Source organism: Mastomys coucha, unplaced genomic scaffold (assembly GCF_008632895.1).
Source record: "Mastomys coucha isolate ucsf_1 unplaced genomic scaffold, UCSF_Mcou_1 pScaffold15, whole genome shotgun sequence".
Lineage (NCBI taxonomy): Eukaryota > Metazoa > Chordata > Mammalia > Rodentia > Muridae > Mastomys > Mastomys coucha.
The window spans coordinates 46,205,268-46,225,940 of record NW_022196897.1 but is presented as its reverse complement, the minus strand read 5'-3'; the positions used below and the strand labels follow the sequence as shown (position 1 = coordinate 46,225,940).

Here is a 20,673-nt window from a genome sequence, read left to right as displayed (position 1 = left end):
CCATCCTAGTACTTCCTACTCCCTTCCTGGAAGCGGCCCTATCGCCAGGTCTTACCTCCGCTGCCCCTCTATTTCCTGTCACCCATCTCTGAGGAATGCACTAATCTTTCTGTTGACATTTTGTTTTTTGCACCTGTTTTTCCATACTTTAAATCTTTAATTGGGGGCCAACTTTCATTCCAACTCAGATGTCTAAAGTCACAGTTAGGGTGACCCCACCTGGCAAGTCCTCCTTCCCAACTTGCTTGTTTCTCTCAATGTCATCTGCAAGTCTTCTTGTTTAAGGAGGCTCAACTAAAAACTTGGCTGTTTTCTTTGGAGCACCCTGGCCTCCCTGAGCTTGTGACTTGTTATTCGTTTCTCTTTCAGACTCATTGTTGCCACCCAACATCTACCAATGGCTTCTCCAAGCCCAGCCCAGCCCAGCCCAACAGCACATAGACACACACCTGTGTGGCTCCTGATATTCTAGCTCGGTCTTCCCATCTTTCCTAGCCCCCCCACTCCTCGGGGCAGAATTTGCTAGAGTGTCACAAGAGGAAAGAGAAGCACACAGAGAAGAGTTGGGGTGGGGCTGGGATGGGGCTCTGGCTAAGAGTAAGAAGAGAGCGCAGGGCTGTCACCTGGAAACCACAGAAATCCTGGACCCGTGTGAGGTCCTTCACCAGTGGTTCCAGACCTGTTACATTGCCACATCATCCCCAACTTGTACTGTTTACAGAGCCTCATCCTGTGATGTGGTGAGCAGCCTCAGGCTGTGGAATTTCAGAGACCAGATGGCATGTGAGCAGGCAGGCATCTGCGAAGGCACTGACCTTGCTGTCGTAATCAGAAGTGTTCACACACGTGTGGATCACATACAACAACGAGTCCACCAGCCCCTCGCAGGACCGCATTTGTTTGCGTGCTTCTTCTCCGGCAGAGCTGAGGTTCCTGGATGGACAGAAATACGTGGGAGTTGCAGAGATGAACAACTTACCCTTTAGCCATGAAGCCTGACTTCAATGATCCCTGAGAATGGTAGTAGAGAGTAGCCTGAACGGTGACTTGAGATATACCACCCTTCAATGATCCCTGAGAATGGTAGTAGAGAGCAGCCATTGAACGGTGACTTGAGATATACCACCCACTGCCACTCTACCCTTTGTCCACCGAGCTAGCCCATTCCTTTAACATGACTATTCATTCTCCTCCTGAACCCTAACCTTTAGATAAGTAGCTTCTGCAGTGGTTCATGATGACAATTCTTGGTTGTCAGCTTGACTACATCTAGAATTACTGAAAGCCAAATCGCTGGGCACACCTGGGAGGGATTTTGTCTTGATTAAGTCATTTGAAGTGGGAAGACCCACTTTTAATCTGGATCCAGGCCAAACCTGCTGGCATCCTGTATATTGGACATGGAAGGGGGCTCTCCGTCTCTGCCTGCTTGTTCTCACTCTTGCCAGCAACCCTTTGCTGGCATTAGAGCTTAACTCTTTGGGATTCTAGCTACACTAAAGACCATCTGAGGCATCTAGCCTCATGAACTGAACAACTACTGGATTCTATAAGTTCTATAAATTATAGTAAATTCTAATAAATCCCACATGAGTATATATTTATATATAATGCTATATTATAGATTCCCTAAATATATTATAAATCACACACACACACACACACACACACACATTTCATTCCAGACTAATACATAGATTAATTGATCACCATGGATTCACCAATAACTCTTACGTCACCATTATCTTTTATGGTGCCTAATGCCATCTTCCTGTTCCCTATTTGTATCTTCTTCTCAGCTGGAGCCCAGCTCAGCTTATTCCACCCTGGTTTTACAAAAGTGACATTTACCAAGGATTATAGCAGGGTCAATTAAGAGCCAGGGTTGTACCCTGGTCTGGGTACTCACTGCCTAATTGGGTAGCTGAGGGCCACACTTCCCTGGCTCCAGGGTACTGCTTCCTGCGGAGTACAGGCCCCATGAGTGGCCCACGCAGGCCCGGCCATGTGAGTGGAAGGGCCTGCTGCTTTATTGGCTCTTCACTCACACCCATTCCCAGACAAGAGCCTTGAGTCAGAGTACAGAGGGCTTGGGAGCTGTAGCCCGAGCTCTCTCCCCGTGGCTCAAGCTCTCTGTCCCAGAGGTGTTCAGATGTCTTGTTTTTGTTTTCTCACTCAGGGCTAGGATTTGAACTTAGGGCCCTGTGCATGACAGCAGTGTCACATCTATTCTACAGACAAAGCCACTAAAGCTCATGGTGGAACTGGGGAGCTGTGCTTTGCCGGTCACCCTGCCATTCTGCCAAAGCTCCTATTTCCTATGCCTTGAGCAATAAGAGACTGGGGAACAGAGTCAGATGGAGTGGGTATATAAAAGTAACATTTATTCTCCTGAAGTAATTGTTGGATCTGAGGCTTACTGCCTCAGTTGGCTAACCTAGGCCTTGAATTCAGTCTCAAGAGACTTACTGCTGAATAGGCTTACCCTTTCTTGTTCTTTCTGATCTCTGACTAGTTGGTTCAACTCAGCCTTTCTGGTTTAAAACTCCTTTCCATGCTAACTGATTCAATCTGGTTTCCCTTTGCCTCTACTGAATTGTTTACTTGACCTCAAGCTAACTCCAACAATCTGTTCTAATCTGGTTCTGGTCCTTACCTGTGTCTAGCTTATTCTCTCTTTAACCTGTCTCTGTAAAATTTTCCCAATAAAACTGTCCCCTCTCCTCTTTTTCTCTCTCTCTGTGCTCTCTTAAATAGCTTCTCTTTCTTCTTTATGTGAGAAGTTGGGTAGATCCTATTCTGTCAAATCTTTCTCTGATTCGTCACTTTGTCTGCCACTCAATTAGACATCACTTTGAATCATGGGTGCTTCCTTTTGCAAACTAACTTTACCTTCATTGTTTGGGATTAAGGTGTGTGCTAAAGGCTAAGCCATACTCACCACAACTAGAAAGTTTTTTTAGGTAGATAATACACAAAGTGTGATCAAATATCCTGTTATTCTGGTAAGCAAATAAGGAACTGTTCCACAAAGTTATAAAGAGAACCACAGATTTTCTATGTTAAAGGTAATGACTAAGTGAACAGCACTGGGCTGACTTATTTAGAGACCTCAAATGCAACAGTTGTTGAAATCAGAGCACCCTTCACATCCTGAACTTCAATGACTATAACCGGAACTGAAACAAAAACTAGGCTACATCACACCTGCAGTAACTTTGTGATAATCAGAAAAACAAACAAATAAACAAACAAAACACTACTACAGGAGAAACTGTTGGAACTGCCAGAGTGCCCTCAGTTAATGAGCCTTTCTGAATAATTTACAAGAGTTATATGCAAACATGCAAGACAGCTGCCTTGGGGCTGCCAGCCTGCGCTCACAGTGTCTCCTCAGACAGTAACAAAGTCTGTGCCCGAAGCTATGAAGGAGAGCCGCCACCTTTGGGGGATGCTGGCCAGACAGCGCCTTCCCACAGTCAATTTACTTCTGACACACACTCTTTAATCACGTAATTAACTGGGAAGGAAGCACTTACCTCAGGCAACCTGTTGTGTTCCGTAGAACCAGTGAGGTCTGAAATTTAATTTTATGATCATCATCAAAGGAAGAGTTATTCCAACCAGAATGTGGAACTATCACAGTGTTGGTTAAGGTTGAGAGAGCGTCTCGAATGATTGTCATCTTTACAGCATCACACGAGGATAAGTTCCAAAGGACCCCTGAAAAGAGAAAGTTTAAGCCAAATTTATCAGAGATCCTGCAGCTTTAAGACAGGAACAATCACAGGAGCCCCAACTTAGCCCTTGATACCCAACCAGCCCCTAGAATTTATGAGTTAGACAAAAATTTTGTTTTCTCAAAAGACTGGCATGTTCTCACTCTGTTAGCAGGAAGCTCGGCTTCAACAATTTCCCGAGTACTGTATAGTATATTTTCCCATAGGCACCAACAGCATGGAGGGCTGCTATATTTGCTTCACTTTCCTTATTTAAAGTTTATATTTTATGTTTTCTTTGAAAAGTTTTATTGCTATGTGTTTGAAGATTGTAAGTTACTGATGTTCTCTTTAGATACAGTAGAAAGGAATAAATGATATGTGTTAACTTATAGGCATAACTCTATGATTTGTACAGAAACGGGATCACATCCAAGAAGTTATTTACTCTAGTGGCGCTTTCACATCAACTCGAGTTTTGAAGTAGAAGGAAGGAGGTGGAGAGGGGGGCATAGCTGGCTTTCTTTGCCTCACAGTCTCTCAGAGCCCCACACTTCTGTTGTGTTTGTGGTAAGCTGCTCAAAAGACTTCACCAAATCATCAGCACTGGACACTTGTGGGCCTGTGGAGAGGAGGGGCTGGCAGAGTGTGCCTTTGTCTATGGGAGTGTGGTGGGTCTCTAAGTATAAGTGCTCTAATCAAGAAGAACACTGGGCCAGTCAAGACCAAATACTGCTGCTCCAAACACTGTGATCCAAGGAGCCAGCCTGGAGCGTGATGAGTAGTCCTTCTCTGACTGTAAAGTATAGGAGGGAGGGAGAGAGCCTTTGTGTCTGTGAGAAGAGAGGAAAAAAGCAAAGGATAGCCAAAGAGTTAAAAAAAAAAAAAAAAAAAAAAAAGAAGACCTTGACTCTATGCCCAAGGGCTGCCTTCCCTGGTTATCCCAAGACTAGAGATGTGGTCAGTAACAGAAACTGATGCTGTGCACTGTCCTCACCCTGTGTTCTGCTTGGCCTCTGTGCCTGCTCTCCTCTCGTACTTGGTCTTGATTTCTCGACTTCATTAACTTGGTTTCTCAGTCCCCTTTCCCAAGGACTTTCACCCTTGGTCTTTCCCACCCACTATAAGAACAGCCTCTAAGGACTTTATCTTGTGTGATGCCCATCTATTTGGACCTAGGCTAGTTCTCGGGTGGGTATGGTAGAAAGGGGAGATGTGGATAATTCAGAATCTGGGAGATACAGGCTTTGATTTGTTTCTGAAAGCTGATTCTTCTCACTATGACTTTTGTTTACATAGACACGGTGGGACTAGGTCCCACTGAGAACTTTGCACGTACGTGCATAGGTGCTTAGGAACAGAACTTAACTGCACTGTCAGACTTGACTTGTTTACAGTGTTTTCAGGCAATGGTTGGGTATCAGTTTGCCGGTTGGGTTTGGCCAGGTTGCTTTAGGGGCCGTTAGGAAAGAACTAACTGAACATGGGCATACTTATCTTTGCTCCATAATGGCATCACTGCCCATTTCTATTTCCCATGTAAAAGACATTAGCTAAACATTTTCTTAGGGAGAAACTCTGGAAGACAATGTTAGACAAGACCAGAGAGCTAACTCTTGGCTGGTTTGTCCTGACCAAGGAACAAGAGAAAGGAGAAAGACAGAAGAGTGGGTTGAGGCACAGCAGGGTTCCTGCTAATGAAGCCATCACATGCAGCCTAGGGACCCACTGTGAGTACCCAGGAGCAGGAGCCAGCCAGTGGCAGCCTATAGCTCACTGGCCATTGATGGGAAAAATGTTATTACCTGAAAGCACCCCTGCTGACAATTCGGTGGCATGTGATTCCTAACATGACCTACTACAATTCCCTTTCTGCCAAAGCCTTTCATGTTCACTTCACAAAACAGAACTCTTGGGGACAGCTTCATTTTCCAATAAGCTACGTTCTTCATCAAAGGATAAATGCAGTGCAGTCAAGTAAAATGCAAGGCAAGGTTTATGCAAAGCAACACCCATCACATCAGAGGCTGTAAGTATAACCAGATGGACAGCTGCTTTTCATTATCCATGGATGGGGCACAGAGGATTGATTCTTGGTCCCCCCTGAAGTTACCAAGGCAGGCAGATGCTCAGTATCCTTGCGATAAATGGCTTGTGTAGTATCTGCATATCACCTATGCTCACTGTCTATTGTCAACTCTGCATGCATTAGCGTACATACCTAATGCAATGTAAACACTATGAGAATATTTGCTATACTATAATTTTTATTTGAATTTCTCTGCTGAATTAGTATCCTTTGAATATTGTTCCTGCTTGCAGTTGACACTGTGGATGCATCTTGTAGACAGGAAGCCAACTCTTTATCTCCACAAGAAACTAAACAGCCTGCTCCGGAAACTTCCGAAAAGAGAGAAGCAAAGAGAGAAGAAGGTTCAGGATGAGAAATTATCTGATACTGGCTTCCTTGTTTTTGTTGTTTCTGTTTTCATTCCTAGCTACTCCTAAGCTTAACTTCTGGCAATAGGGTATTTTTCATATTTGAAAAGTCTCCTGATTTTTTTTTTTAAGTAAACTAGAATTTTCCTTCTTTTCTCTAAGGATTCTGAATAGCAGGTAGACTGGCATGTCATTCTACAGTTCATCAGCAATCAGCTTGGAATTGGACACCAGGTAAGTGTCCTCAAATCAACAAGATCAAAGCCATCACCATCATCTGATTTGTGGTGGCTTTATTGCCCCTGTGCCTAGAGCCAAAATGCCCCAACTCAATTAGCTTTCCCACTTGATTACTTTATATGAAAACAGAGATGGATTTTCTTAAAAGCAGATGAACATTTATACTTCTAAATTGAATTTGAATTTCATTAGGCATGTGTGGGCAGCTATCTATCTGTTCCTCTTTGTGTTTTGTTACACATGTGCAGGATTGTAGGTACCGGCATACTCTTGTTGATGGATTCATTTTATCTCCTGTGTTTGTTTACAAATCTCCCCTTTGTTTTCGGCCTTACCAGGCTTAGAGAACAGACTGTGACTTTTCTCGAAACAACATTCAAGTGTGCCTTTAAGGTCCATACCTGCAGAGAAAGGGCCAAAACAGCCGTGCAGATCTTCACCTGCTGTATATCTGCTGGCTGCCTCTCACACTAGACCCGCCATCTGGTTCTAACTATCAGAATCAGAAGGAAGGGCTCGGCCTCCAATGCCCATCCCTCAGACTGCAAGGCTCAAAGGATGAGCTGATGAAAGAAGAAACGTCAACTTGTTTCAAGACGAGCAATCCTCCAGTGGATGAGCTATGCTATCTATGGATCAGCTGGGGTGACTTATTGGTCATAAAACCAGTCTACCAGTGAGATTGAGTCCTTCATTTCTATAACCAGAGTAGAAAACACAGTGGCTTCCAGATATATCAAGACTTATTAGAACACAAAGAGCTGTGAGCCTGGTATTCTCTGTCAGCATGGGGAGCCTCCAGCTCTAACATCTGAATATAAAATTTCTTTCAAAATTATGGAGTGGCATGTTCATTACCTCCTAGTTCCCCATACAAAAAGTTAAGAAGTTAAAAGTAAGTTATAATTTAGTTTAGGAAGCTGGAGGCTTTATATATTTTCAAGCAATTAACTCCTTGTTTTGAGGACTGAGATATTTACATATACACATGAGTTGAGAAAGTATTAGGAATTTCTGTGTGGATTCTAGAAAAAATGCTGCTTATTCTCTATCATAGAAAAAGTACAGATAATCATGAGTAACCAATAAGCAAAAGGAAATGCTGCCACGGGAGATGAAAGTTTGTTTTCTTCACAAAGAATGAGCAAAGTAATTAAAATACCATTTCACATAAATCCTACGCTGTGGACTGCTGAAAGCTCTTGTGTTTAAAGCTGGCTGTATAACTAATCTAATGCCCAACTGATAGTTTTGTATTCACATTGGAAGCTGATTTTGCTGATTAATTAAAGTAATAACAACTACTTGAAAGTACATATTTAAAAGGACATTAAAAACCAGATTAACATTTAAAAAGTGCTTTCATTGGCAACGGGAATACATAACAGCCGACAAACGTGTTTCTCTCTTGGACAGAAAGGACCATTTTAAGCCACTTAATGTTTATATTGTACTCAGTTTATGCTCTTTCCAAATTATCAAAAATCAAGCACCTGCACGCACTGCTAGAGGAAGACACCTAAGAAGACCCAGTGCTTGCTGCAAACCTCTCAGTGCACCATTTCTTCCCATGAGCCAGCACAATCTCAGTCTATCTTGTTCATTTCTGCAGTACTGGAAATTGAACTGACAGTGTCCCACTAGGAGAGCGCTCTACATCTGAGCCATGTTCCCAGCCCGGACAGTTACTTCTTGATGTCTTTGGCTTCAGCTCAGTTTTCAAGATGTCCACAAGGTAAAAGAGAATTGCCCCAGCCTCTGGGGTGTGAGGATGGAGATGAGGAGGACAATAATTTATCTTCCTATCCAGGAGCAGAGAGAATATCCTGACGTGTCGGTCTTAATAGGACTGAAGTCTACAGGCTCAAAGGGAGTGGCACTATTAGGTGATTGGAATTAGAAGGTATTGCTGGAGGAAGTGTTTTACTGTGGGTGGCTGCAGAGATTTCAAATGCTCAAGCCAGGCCCCGTGTCTCTCCCTGCTGCCTGTCCAGCACCATGTTTTCCTGTTTGCTGCCATGCTTCTTACCGTGATGACAATGGATTAAACCTCTAAACTGTAAGCCTGCCCTGATTAAATGCTTTCTATTATAAAGTTTGCTGTCATGGTGTCTCTTTGCTGCAATAGGGACCCTAATTTAGACAGTGATTATGCTCCTGCTGCTTAGTCTAGACCGTGCTCTCCTGACAACACTGCATCCATGAACTTAGGAGAACATGGCTCTGTCATGCACACCCATCCTGCAAGCCTTCTTGAGAAACACTGGAGAGAGTATAGTATAAATACCATGGTTCGAGGGCTTCGGACTGTCTGTGGGGTGTGCTGCATTGTGTATACCCACACGATGCTGATAGCAGGTGAGTTAGCTGGATGGGTGGTAGTCTCTAATCCAGGGACACAGCCGCTCTGAGAATGTACTCACTATTATTCTTCTTCAGCCAGCCTTCAGCTGAAGCACTTAGGATAGCCTTGCCTGCCTCTCTGTGGCTGCACCTGAACATCTTCCCTTGGCTCCATGGCTTCTTTTTGAGGAAAATAGTACTAACAAGATGCTATGGTGACTACACTTTGCCACAATATGGCTACCTGCTACTGCCTGCCAGTCTTAAATCTACACGCCATAAAACCATCTACTTTTTAACTTATACCATCTCCTCTCACCCACTCTATAGGTTGACTAATATAAAAGTACAAAATCTGAGATTCTTTAGTAAAGCCTATGTAAATATTTTTAAAAATCTAGGAAATTCTTTCATTTGAAGCACTCCTGATCTCTAGAATTCCAGGAAAAGGATATTCAACTTATATAGACCCGTGCTGTTTAGAATTGCAGCTACCAGCTACACGAGGCCACGTAAGCACTAGTCCTTATTGAATCGTATAAACACACACTAGATTATAAAGACTTAGTATAAAATCTATGCAAAATACCTCACAATTGATTAAAAAATTGTCATTCTACTGGATCAAATAAAATACATTATTAAAATTAATTCCACTGTTCTTGGTTTTGTCCTTTCTTAAGATGGGCACTGGAAGACTTAGAAGTATGTATGCAGCTCCCATGACACTTCTGTTAGGTGCTGGTAGGTTCCCAGGTGAGCTGTATGCTCTCAGGAGGCCTTATGACAAACATGAATACAGCTTGAACATGGCATTTGCTGGCACTCCACACCTCCCCTCAAAACCCACAAAGCATGGTACCATTTGTCACCAGGAAAGCAAGTATTCCATAGAGGTGAAATGCCCAGAGCTTTGGGCCTATAGGGAAAGCTGTCCATTTGAGGCCAAATCCCAACATCACATGATACTGTGTGTGGAGGGCTTCCTGGACAGTTTTAAATTATGGCCACTTCTGTGTAGTAGGGCTGGAGACAACTGCACTGAGCTGTAATACAAAAGGTAGAGGTCACAAGAAAAGGGGGTGGGCCACCCTTAGGAAGTCTATGAATGAGGACGAGCAAGAGAGGATGGCCTGAGGCCTGGGCTAGCCTGCAAGGTGGGCAGGCCAGCTGTGTGGGATGGCTGAAATGTTGACACAATGCTTACTTCAGTGATGGTGAACCGGGGACCACATACACTATGTCAGGGGACAGTGGTTTCAGGGTAAGGTGCTGAGAGAGATAAAGAACCAGCTGGGAGAACTTGGGGCTTGAAGCAGCTGCCAGTGGTGTTAAAGGTGAGCCTACAGTGTGCACATGTGTGAAAATAGGGTGCTGTTGACAGAATGAGGAAGTCGGAGGGGTAACAAGGAGAGAAAACTGCCATCCAAATGTCTGCTGTTTGCAGCTTCAGGCTAATTGCTCAAGTTTCCTACCAGGGCCACAGTGCCATCAGCAAATTATAAAAATGAAATGGAATTGGAATAATGAGAAGGCAATTATTATGAGTGGGACAAGAGTACTGCCTTCAATTATTGAAAAAAAATGCCTTTCTGTGGATAAATTCTGAGGAAAAAATATCATGGTGGCATACAATAATTTCTAGGGTTGTGAAGGGGCAACATCCATGGGAGGGCCCAATGGCCCCTTGAGCAGGCCACATAGAGCTGCTCTTGGCTGAAAGGCATGGGTCATGGTATCTTCCTGACAGGCTCCTGAGTGGGAGCCCTTCTCTTGGCTCAGCTGGCTTTGGCCTGGCTCACTTCAGAACTCCCTGGAATTCCCTGTACATTTAGATGCACAGTTGGTCAGGTGTGGGAGAACTCCCTCGGGTGTGGCTGTGGTGGAGCAAGGGTGCTGAGTCTGAGGGGACAAAGGTTCCTACATGGGAGCTGTGGAGAATGGAGGCTAGCAGCAGCAGCCGCCCAGGGAGAGACCTGACCAAACACTTAATCTAAAGCAGCTTGCTTCTGCTACTCAGAGTTCTTCCCACATGAAGGTCTTGAGGGTTAGGTCTTTGGTGTCAGGAAAGTATAAGCACTGACCTGTGTTTTTAGGATTTTTTTAATCACAAAGGTCAGTCATGGCACCCTGATCCACCAACACCTATGAGTCTCTTTATAGGATCGCATTTGTATGTTGGCATGCTCTCTACTGAGGTAATTTTGCCACTTGGTGGGTGTTGTAAGGAGATTAACGACACCACCTGGTTGTGTAGTTCAGCGTTCCCTGGAATGGTATTTCTTCAGGAAATAAGCTTACAATTCAGGAATGCTGACAGCTGCCCGTGAGGGACATAAAGCCACTCCTTCTGCTGGAAGCAGGTACAATAGAACAGGTGGGGTGCATAAGGGAGACGGGGAAGGTTCTGAGCCAGAGCCGGAGGGAGTGCAGTGGCCCCCCACCTCCAACCCTTATTTTGTTGGTGACACAGATTCTGACAAAGAGTGTCTTATGAGCAAAGAGAGTCATTTAAGGAAGTGGTCCTCAACCTTCCTAATGTTGTGCCCCTTTAATACAGTTCCTCATGGTGTGGTGACCACCAACTACTAATTTTTTTTTATTGGTACTTCATCACTGTAATTTTGCCACTGTTATATAAATATCTGGTATGCAGCATATCTGATATGTGACCCCTGTGAAAGGGTCATTTGCCCTCCAAAGGGGTGGTGGCTTGCAGCTGAGAACCACCGACTTAAGATGTATACTCTTCTTCTGACGTGTGTGTCCAAGGACACTTTCTCATCCGTACCCGCACTAAATCATCAGCAAAGCTTTGAGATGAGCGAGTAACGCTGTAAGCTGCAGGGCATCGGGCAGGGGCCGAGACTGGAACACTGAAGATGTGATATGTAGCTTCCCCATGTGTGGCCACCTTCCTCATATATGTAGGCTCTCAAGGCTACCGAGGGAGTGCAAATTCTTCTCTGACCAAGTTCTCCATGTGACTGTAGTTTCCCACTTGGCTGCCTCTTTCAGACATAAGGGCCTATGATTCCATGCACAAGGGTGCACCAGACTCAGACTGTCTGTCACTCCTGACAGACTCAGAAGACTAAAGACACACTTCAGTGAGCTGAAACTTTAGGACTGTGCCAGGTCACTAGCTTGACGTGAGTGTACTGAAGTTCCAGGAGAGCTTCTTATAATACAGGGTAAAATTCAAGTAATTAGGATCCTGAGATTTCCTTCTGCTGCTACCTTCACAGAAGTGCAAGCATCTGAAAACAGGCACCGCACACCCAGAGCTGCTCCTGTGCCGGGGAGGGAAGTCTTCAGCCTGTGTCAGGAGTTCAGCTTCTCTGCACCCGAGTTTCTCAGCTGTGATGTAGGCGCTCAGGTGTGCTGCTGGGGAAGAGCCATTTCTTCAAGTTTTCAAGTTCTAAGTTCTTGAACAGGGTTTTGTTTTTTGTTTTTTCTCAAGATAGGGTTTCTCTGTGTAGCCCTGGCTGTCCTGGAATTCACTCTGTAGACCAGGCTGGCCTTGAACTCAGAAATCTGCCTGCCTCTGCCTCCCAAGAGCTGGGATTAAAGGCGTGCGCGACCACCGTCCAGCAAGTTCTAAGTTCTTTATGCACTAAGAGCTGCCCATCTATAATGAACTATTTTGGGATAGTACCAATTATACTTAAATCATTTTCTCATTACAAATTTTTATGGCTTGAAATGAGACAGAGAAAAAGGGAGGGTGGTTGGAGACTGGTGATTTTATTATTTTATTATTATTGGTGATTAATGATTTTATTATTATTGTTATAAGTAGAGCAGGTGGTAAGGATTCTTACTAATTATGGCTGGGAAGTGGGAAGGGCTGTTGCTGAATTTCTGAAAATAACACGCACAGTTCCTAATAGCTCAAGTGGTCCAGAAAAGCCTCCTGTCTAGATCTGGTAACAAACGGCCACAATAAAAGGTATATTACTGAGGTCAAAGAACAAGAATAGAATTTTTCATCCTGCAATCCTATGGCTCTTTATATATGAATGACCAACTTTTGCCAGGACTTACTGTTTGCTAAACCTTTTCCTGGATCACCTGGTTTTCCTTAGCAGATATCTTTTTAAAAAATTAACCATCACCTAGTACGAAATATGGAGCTGGCGACAAGGGAGGGACAATGTGGCTCACATTCTGCATGGTGCCTGCAATGCATGGCTTGAATTTCAAATTTCAGAACCGTCAGTGTGGAAATACTCTATTAGCCATTTGGATGAATAATCACATTCTAACTTGGGAAGAGTGCATACAGGAGTGAGATGAACTCAGCCTATGATTACTGAAGAACAAAGGCTATTCTCTGGTGTTTAACACTGGCGTTCTAGGGAGGAATAATAGTGTGAGAGCTTCGGGATCCCTAGTTCATTACAACGTAGGTCTCCTGACTCTTTGTAGTGTCTCCAGTTTCTACAGTTTAACATAGGGTGTCTTCAGAATGTCCAATATGTTTAAACTTATATTTCCTAGCTCAGGAATACAATTTAATAATCTCGAACAGATGATTTGATCCTATTATTTTTAGTGACAAGATGATTCCTTGGGATCACAGCTGTGGCCTAGAAGACACCGCACAGCCCAATGGAGGGCTAGATGGACTCTGTGCTGCTTTTGTGTTTAAGCAGAGTAACAGCAAACCTCCCACTGGGGAAGGGAGGTCGACTCAAAGCACCCATGCACATAGCTATAGGTACATGAAAGGCACACAGCTATAGGTACATGAAAGGCACATAGCTATAGGTACATGAAAGGCACACAGCTATAGGTACATGAAAGGCACAGAATAGTCCACTATGGAAAATTGTTCGACACAAGGAAAGAAACATGAAAATCATGGTATGTGTCAGAGAACCATTTTAATTAGCAAAGACAACCACACTGTCTTGGGAGAATAATCTTGGCAAAACGTTTTTTTTTTTCCTTGAAAGTGCAAATGTGGCCAAAAAATACAAGGCCCTGGGAAGTTATTACATTTAAAGCAAATGCAAAACATCTTTTTCAGAATAGTTAAAATCTCTTCACTTGTATAGTAAAAATTGCCAAACGGAAACAAAGAGGACAAAAGGGGAAAAGACTTTGGATTTAATAACTAGGTTGAATTACTTAATATTGTGAAGAACAGAAGGCCTATCTTCAAGTGAATAGTAATTTCTTCAAATTACTAGCAGTTTGAATTCAAGTTTGTTGGCTTTAAACATTTTGATTTGGTTGGTTTTACTATCACCAACAAACTCCTAGTCCACACCGACAGAGGCCAAATATCAAGTCTCAGAGCCACTGTCTCTGTGGATGGCACTGGCTCAGAACTGAAAGTCAGGCAGATAACGCTCTATTTCAGGGACGGTTTTACCAAATTCTGGCAGCTATATTTCTCTGAGGGAGGGGAGTTTAGACTACAGGTTCTTGGGTAAGAGGGGTCCTGGAGGTTGGTTGTAGGGCAGAACTGGTCATTAGGGTGTTCTTAGGCAAAAGGAACTCCCCAGTGTTTGTGTTCTTTGCTTTCTCATCATAACACATGCGTCAACCTTATCGCTCAAGTTTGTGCTTAGAAGTTATACAAGTTTCCTGTTCTGGCCAATGCAAATACGCTGTGGGGTTGTCGGTACAGAGACTCATGTCTTGCATGGTTGCTCAGACAAGATGAGTTTTGAGACCCATTTCAGACCCTCTGTGATTGTACAGTTTAAACGATTTGTAAATATCTGCTTTGGAGAAGGGTTAATGGAAGGACTTGAGGATCTCCTGATGCTCTCTGGCTCGAAGAAATAGCAGGGTTTTCTTTTTCTTTTTTTGTTTGTTTTTTGAGACAGAGTTTCTCTGTGTAGTCCTGGCTGTCCTGGAACTCACTCTGTAGACCAGGCTGGCCTCGAACTCAGAAATCTGCCTGCCTCTGCTTCCCAAGTGCTGGGATTAAAGGCGTGCGCCATCACCGCCCGGCTGGTTTTCTTTTCCTTACAAATTTCTTCTAAATGACCATCAGGTAAGTCTGGTTCAACTGAATGTTACAACTTAGAAATGGAACAACTAACTTTATTTTCTCCCTAGGTCATGGGCTTTCACATATGTTTACACATATCATGCCCGTATACAAACATAAGCAAGCAATTTTTCTAGATGTATAGTAAGTATGACTTGGTACTTTCATATTAATCAGTGTTTACACTGAAATCAAGCTGAAAGCAATAGCTTTTGGGAACTGGAAATGTTTCTTACATCCTCTGCATGTGAGATCTGAGGGATACATTTTCATATTGATCATTCATCATTTCATTTGATGAAATGAGAGGCAGGCACTCAAGCGAGCACCTGGGCTGACATGCCCCAAGCAGAAGGACACGAGCCCTTCTCACGAGCAGACTGTCTCTACTTCAAACTTTCCTGACCTACCTTTAAAAAAAACAGGAAAAGGAAAGCATGGAACTTTGTGTACTTTCCTTCCTGTTTAGCATTAGATCTTATAAATTCTTTGAGGTCTACTCAGGAAAGACAATATAAGAATTCCATGCAAAGAAAAACTTAGCACTAAAAGTCCAGAAAGGCCTTATTTGAGAAATTAATGAGGGAAAAACAGAAACACACATTAGGGATGCCAGGACCACCGTGGAACATCAGCTAGTTAAGCAAGGGAACCGAGTGTGAGTGCCTATGTAGTGATCCGCACATCAGCTGATATGCTAGAACACTGCAAATGCCTTCTGGGAGCACGGCCTTCCCAGTTGTGAGCAACAGCGGCCCCACCCACCTGCCCAGTTGCTTCATCTATCACTTACAGCTCTGTTTCCAAGGCCTTCTCAATGCCACTCTTCAAGGGCACAGTCTAGACTGTTCCAGCATTGCCTCTAGACAAGACCATGCTCTCTACCCACCTGTAACAAGCTCCCTTACTTCTGCATCAATGGATTTTCTCAACAGTCGCAGCAAGGCAGGAATTCCACCAACGTTCTTCATTGCTATTTTATTTTCGTCTGTAGACTTGCCAAACACAAGGTTTCGCAGGGCACCGCAAGCATTCTTCTGAACTTCCAACACCCTGTGGTCCAATAGGTCAACCAGATGCTTGATCCCCCCTAGCCTGTACACCTAGAATGAAAAAGTTAGGTACCTGGCCTGAGTGATACGCGACAGACTGATGGCTGCACAGTCTGCTATGGTGAGAGCATGGGATACACCTGTTGAAAATTCTAAGGACAGTCTCTAAGGGAGCGCTCCTTTCCTGTGCATAGGGCTTAAAAAGAGAAGGGAGGCCAGGGGGACTGGCGCCTGCATGCAGGCCAGTCACATTCCAGGCACCAGCATGCACATCGGGCCTGACACTTTCCTTGTAGGAATGAGTGGAGTGAATTCATGAGTGAGGCCCACAGATGCTCAGAGGCCACACAGCAAGGATCCCTAGACCCAGTTTTCCAGGCTACTTGCCTTACATCCTCTTCCTTCCATTTGTGACTTCTTCAGTATTTACTTGTATGCTGCTAGGCTTTATTTACATCTACCTTCAGCTCCGTAGCTCTTATGTTGTTTTACATATTGAGCAGATAATAAATGTCACTGTAGGAGGACAGGGCCTGAAATATTAAAAGAATCTGCATGCTGCTGAACGCTGGCCAGTAACTAGTAACTCACCATTTCCATAAACACCAAAACACTGGGCTTGACCAGAACCTCATGAGATATATTAACTCCCTAGTTCAGTGAATGCGATAATTTTTTATAGATTCGTTGAAAATATTTCTAAAGCTCAGATTAAATTGATTTTTGCTTCATGGTTTATAAATATGCTAACTAAGTGGATGAGCTTTGACAAGGCTGAAAGCACGCCAGGCAGTACACTCTCCCAGGTTTTCCTGAGAGGCAAGATAATGTACAGTCAAGAAGTAAAAGAGAATCTGAAATTAATATCACTTCAAAAAGAAATGTTATATTTTAGTATTTTTCATTGTGCTAAGGATCAAACCTTGGATCTTACTAGCATATACTGTGTCACTGACAATACCCTCAACTCCTAGTCATTTAGTAATTATTTTTATTTTTACATTTTACATGTATGGTGTTTTGCCTGTGTGTATGTGCAACATGTGTGTGTAGTACTCACAAAAGCCAGAAGAGGGCACTGGATCCTTGCTTATTGGTGTAACAGACACCTGTGACCTGCCATGTGGGTGCTCCCAATCAAACCTGGGTCCTCTGGATAAGCAGCTGATGCTCTTTTCTGCCGAGCCATCTTTCCAGTCCCCCACACCCCAGGCATTTTAAAATAGAAAGCAAGCAGCTGCTAAGTGGAAGGCATGGTGAGCCCGGGTCATGGTGGGCTTTTGGAGCTCGTACCTCCATCTTCACTTTGTTGTCGCCAAAGCACAGATGCTGCAGGTAGGCTGCAGCATTTGCCTGGACGGATGGGAACTGGTGCTGCAGCATGTGAATGACCTCTGGCAGCTCAGGATCACGCCAGGCAAACTCCCTACGAGGAAGAGACACAGTGTCATGGAGGAGGCTGAGGAAGGCCACATTTCTCAGAGGAGGAAAAGTTCAGCAAAGGCAGGCATGAGAAGTTACAAAAATCTTAATGTTATCTATTTGAAAATAATTTTTCCCAATCAATGTATGCAGAGGCTGAAATGCTTGTGATCTTAAAGAAATCATGGTGCACAGACACAGGGGAAGGGTGGTTTTCCACTTCAGTGTTCCTTCTCCAGACTTTAATTTTCTGCCTTCCTACCCATCCAAGAATGCAGCAGATTCAATGTACAGGTACACAAGTGTGATTTAGCTGAGTGAGATGTCACACTCGAGGACAGGAAGGCCTGATGGGAAAGGACAAAGCTGTTACCAGCTGCTAATCACAGATATGGTGGGAAATCACAGTGATTGTTCGGAAACCTTAATAGTCACAGTTGCTGTGATCATGAGACAGAAACACAGAGGAGTGTGGAGAAGAAAAAAGGAACTTGCCAGAAATGCTATGTCCAGGGAACACCACTGAACCTTCCTGACCTTTATATTTTGTAAAATGTGTATTATCATTAAGTAGTACGCATAGAGACAGGAACACATTTTCTGTGTCAGACTCTCTCCCAGCTGTGATATTTCTCTTATTCCCCGAGTCCATATGATATGTGCATGAGAGACCAGGGAGCTGATCACAGCCAGTGAACAGCTGGGCAGCACCTGCATGTCTTTTACCATGTTGTTGTACAATGATATGAGCATTAATATAGATTCTTTTATACTTTCTTTTCTGGTAGCATCACACTGTCACATTTTATGATGCCATCTGACCAGCCTACTATTTAGGATTTTTGCCAACATGTCTATTTTACATGAAGGAAATGGTTCAAATAATAACAAATATTTAGAATCCCATTAAGGGATGCCATTAAACTTTAATGAAAATAATGAATTCACATTGAGTAAATTGATAAAAACTACTTTTTATATTAATAACCAATTGACCCTATTGGTGAGTTGTACATGGACACTAATAAATGCCACATGAAGTAGGCTATTTGGAGGTCTCCCAGTTCTCCAAAGGGGCATACACAGGTCAACTGTGATGTCGTTCTATACATCACAGATGGAATGATACCTGCCAATAGAAATGAACTTACTGCTATACTTAGTAGCGTGCACTTTTTGTTTTAAGCAAAGAAGCCAGATACCATATAGTACACGATACAAGACACCATTGAAATGAGCAAGCGAAGTGAACGGGACTAATGGGGATCTGAGCAGTAACGGCCTACAGAGCAACGGGTGCACTGAGGATCACTTGAAAAGTGTAAGAAAAAACTTTCAAGAACATCGAAGTACTTTAAATCTTTTTTCTTTTTTGACTCAGGGTCTTAACCTCTAGCTCATGCTGGCTTTAAACTCAAGACAAGCCTCCCCCACCCCCACCCCGCCACCCGAGTTTATAGAGCCCAGAGTCACACGGATTGGGAAGGCTCCAGGCATTGATTTTCCAGCCTACTTCAAAGGGCCATTTATTTCCTTTCATACTTGTACATATTCACAAACAACATCCATGCAAATAAATATCTGGTGTATCCTTAGTAAGTAATACTAGGCCCGTCGTGTGCTCTTTGTGGCACCGGCACAAGTTAGCATTCATCCAGCGTACGTGCATCTAGCCCCATCATTTGCCAGTACTGCTCCCGCTGAGGCAAGCACTACTGAATATCATTGGATACAGACAAGGAACTGGGTTTAGTAGTTGGAGAAACATGTAGTCTATGTGTTCCTCACTAATGAAACTAGAGAGTAAACACAAGTTTTGAAGTGGGGAAATAGTCTTTGTCTGGCAGTCAGATGATCTATGAATTCTCCAGAACCCACACAGTGCTCAGTAGCTATGCTAGTCTACCTGTATCCTAGCCTCAGAAGCAGGAGATGGGATCCCCAGAAAGCTGGCTAGCAGACTCACCATTTCAGTGAGAGCTTGAACAAGGTGAATGGGCCACTGAAGAGGGTTCCAAGCATGAGCTCTCAGCCCCTGCATGCATCCACATCTATGTGCACCCACACACATGCAGGCATGCATACACATGGTATGCACGCCACACATACAGACAAAAAGTAGAAAACATCGTAAGAACTGGAGTTATATTACTTGGGCTGAAGCCCTAGGCACTTCTTCAGTCACTGCTATTTTGGAAATCAGCTGAGTATTCAGAGCACAGTTCCCTCATCTGTAAAGTAAGAGAGGTCAAACTGTTATCTCTGCCTGCCTTAGAGAAGGCTCTGGAAGTTAAGTGTGATGGTGTATAGTTAGTAACAATCATCTCTAAAAAACGAGGCTTTCCAAAGAGAAACATTTTCTGTAATAACCTCCCTTTTCTACACTCAACTGTGTTAAACATTTATGATTTAAAAAAAAATCTACATAAAGTCTATTGTGTAAGGCTGAGCTGTAATTGACAGAGTGCCAGGAGTGTGGCCTAATCCTTTCTGATGATTCACATTTATTGCAAACATTCTTTTTTTTTTTTCCTCTTTAAGTGGTAGAGTGATGGTTAAGATTTTCTGACATTCCCAAGAGTCAGGAGGACAAGACAGCAGAAGAGTAGCTTCCAGCACAAGCAGGGCAATGGTTGGTATCAGTATCACTGGCTTAAGTTCAGCAGAAATCTACCCTGGAAAGAATGCTTCCAGTTCCCATGCTAACTGGGCAACATCAATGCAAGGATTTGCTTAGTCAAAACCTAAGCCTTGACTTTTGTTTTTAGCTATGGCTCTGTATTTGATGTTTCATAAACTACTACGACACTGAAGATAGAAACACAATAAAGAAATCCTTGAGATGCCATAGTACCCAAGGAACTCCACAGCTACCTGGCTTTTTGCTTAGAAATGGTACAGCATTGGGGTAGGAGTGCAGGTGAGGACAGGAGGTTGGGGAAGACTGGAGCTTGTTGGTGCTAAGACAGTCAGAAGGTATAGACAGGACATTCAATAAGGACTGGTTGGTGCGGAGCAACTACCGTATGGCAGAATTGAACATACAGTAGGTGTGTTTACTCCACACGTGTTGGAGTACAGATGTGAGTGAGTCTCTCAGAATTTAAGTCACAAGCACACAGAGGCTTATGAGCAGCTAGGGCCAAGCCACAGAATAAGGTCGATTGATACTCTAGGGCTAGAACACATCTGAAATACAATTCTCAAAGAGCAAGATCAGTGTTGACTGAGTCAATAGGATCTGCTAGTAATTTAGTTATCTGCCACAAGAAACTTAGTACTATAGCCAGGTTTCCTCGTTCACAACAACCAGCAGACAATCAAAAATCACCTGGAGATGTTGTGACAAAAAGCAATCCTACAAACAGAACTAGAGGTGTTCCTGGTCCTTTTCAGAGGAAGAATGTGAAATTGCTCCAGTTGTGTTCAAAGACTTTAAAAGAAAAAA

At 43.5% G+C, this 20,673-nt stretch overlaps 1 protein-coding gene and 1 long non-coding RNA gene across 13 annotated transcripts in view; one reads left to right on the top strand and one right to left on the bottom strand.

The window, feature by feature from the left end:
* Pkp4 (plakophilin 4) overlaps positions 1 to 20,673 on the bottom strand; it is a 207,744-nt gene that overhangs the window by 16,764 nt on the left and 170,307 nt on the right. For all 12 annotated transcript variants that reach the window (XM_031370314.1, XM_031370321.1, XM_031370319.1 and 9 more), the window contains 4 exons: positions 17,097 to 17,229; positions 15,641 to 15,854; positions 3,540 to 3,723; positions 816 to 933 (listed from right to left, as the gene is read on the bottom strand). In XM_031370314.1, the coding sequence (XP_031226174.1) occupies positions 816 to 933; positions 3,540 to 3,723; positions 15,641 to 15,854; positions 17,097 to 17,229 (649 nt within the window). The remainder of the gene's footprint in view (positions 1 to 815; positions 934 to 3,539; positions 3,724 to 15,640; positions 15,855 to 17,096; positions 17,230 to 20,673) is intronic.
* On the top strand, positions 18,347 to 20,673 carry LOC116090201. Its single transcript, XR_004118607.1, has 2 exons — positions 18,347 to 18,546; positions 19,767 to 20,673. It is a non-coding gene; the product is annotated as an uncharacterized LOC116090201 (long non-coding RNA).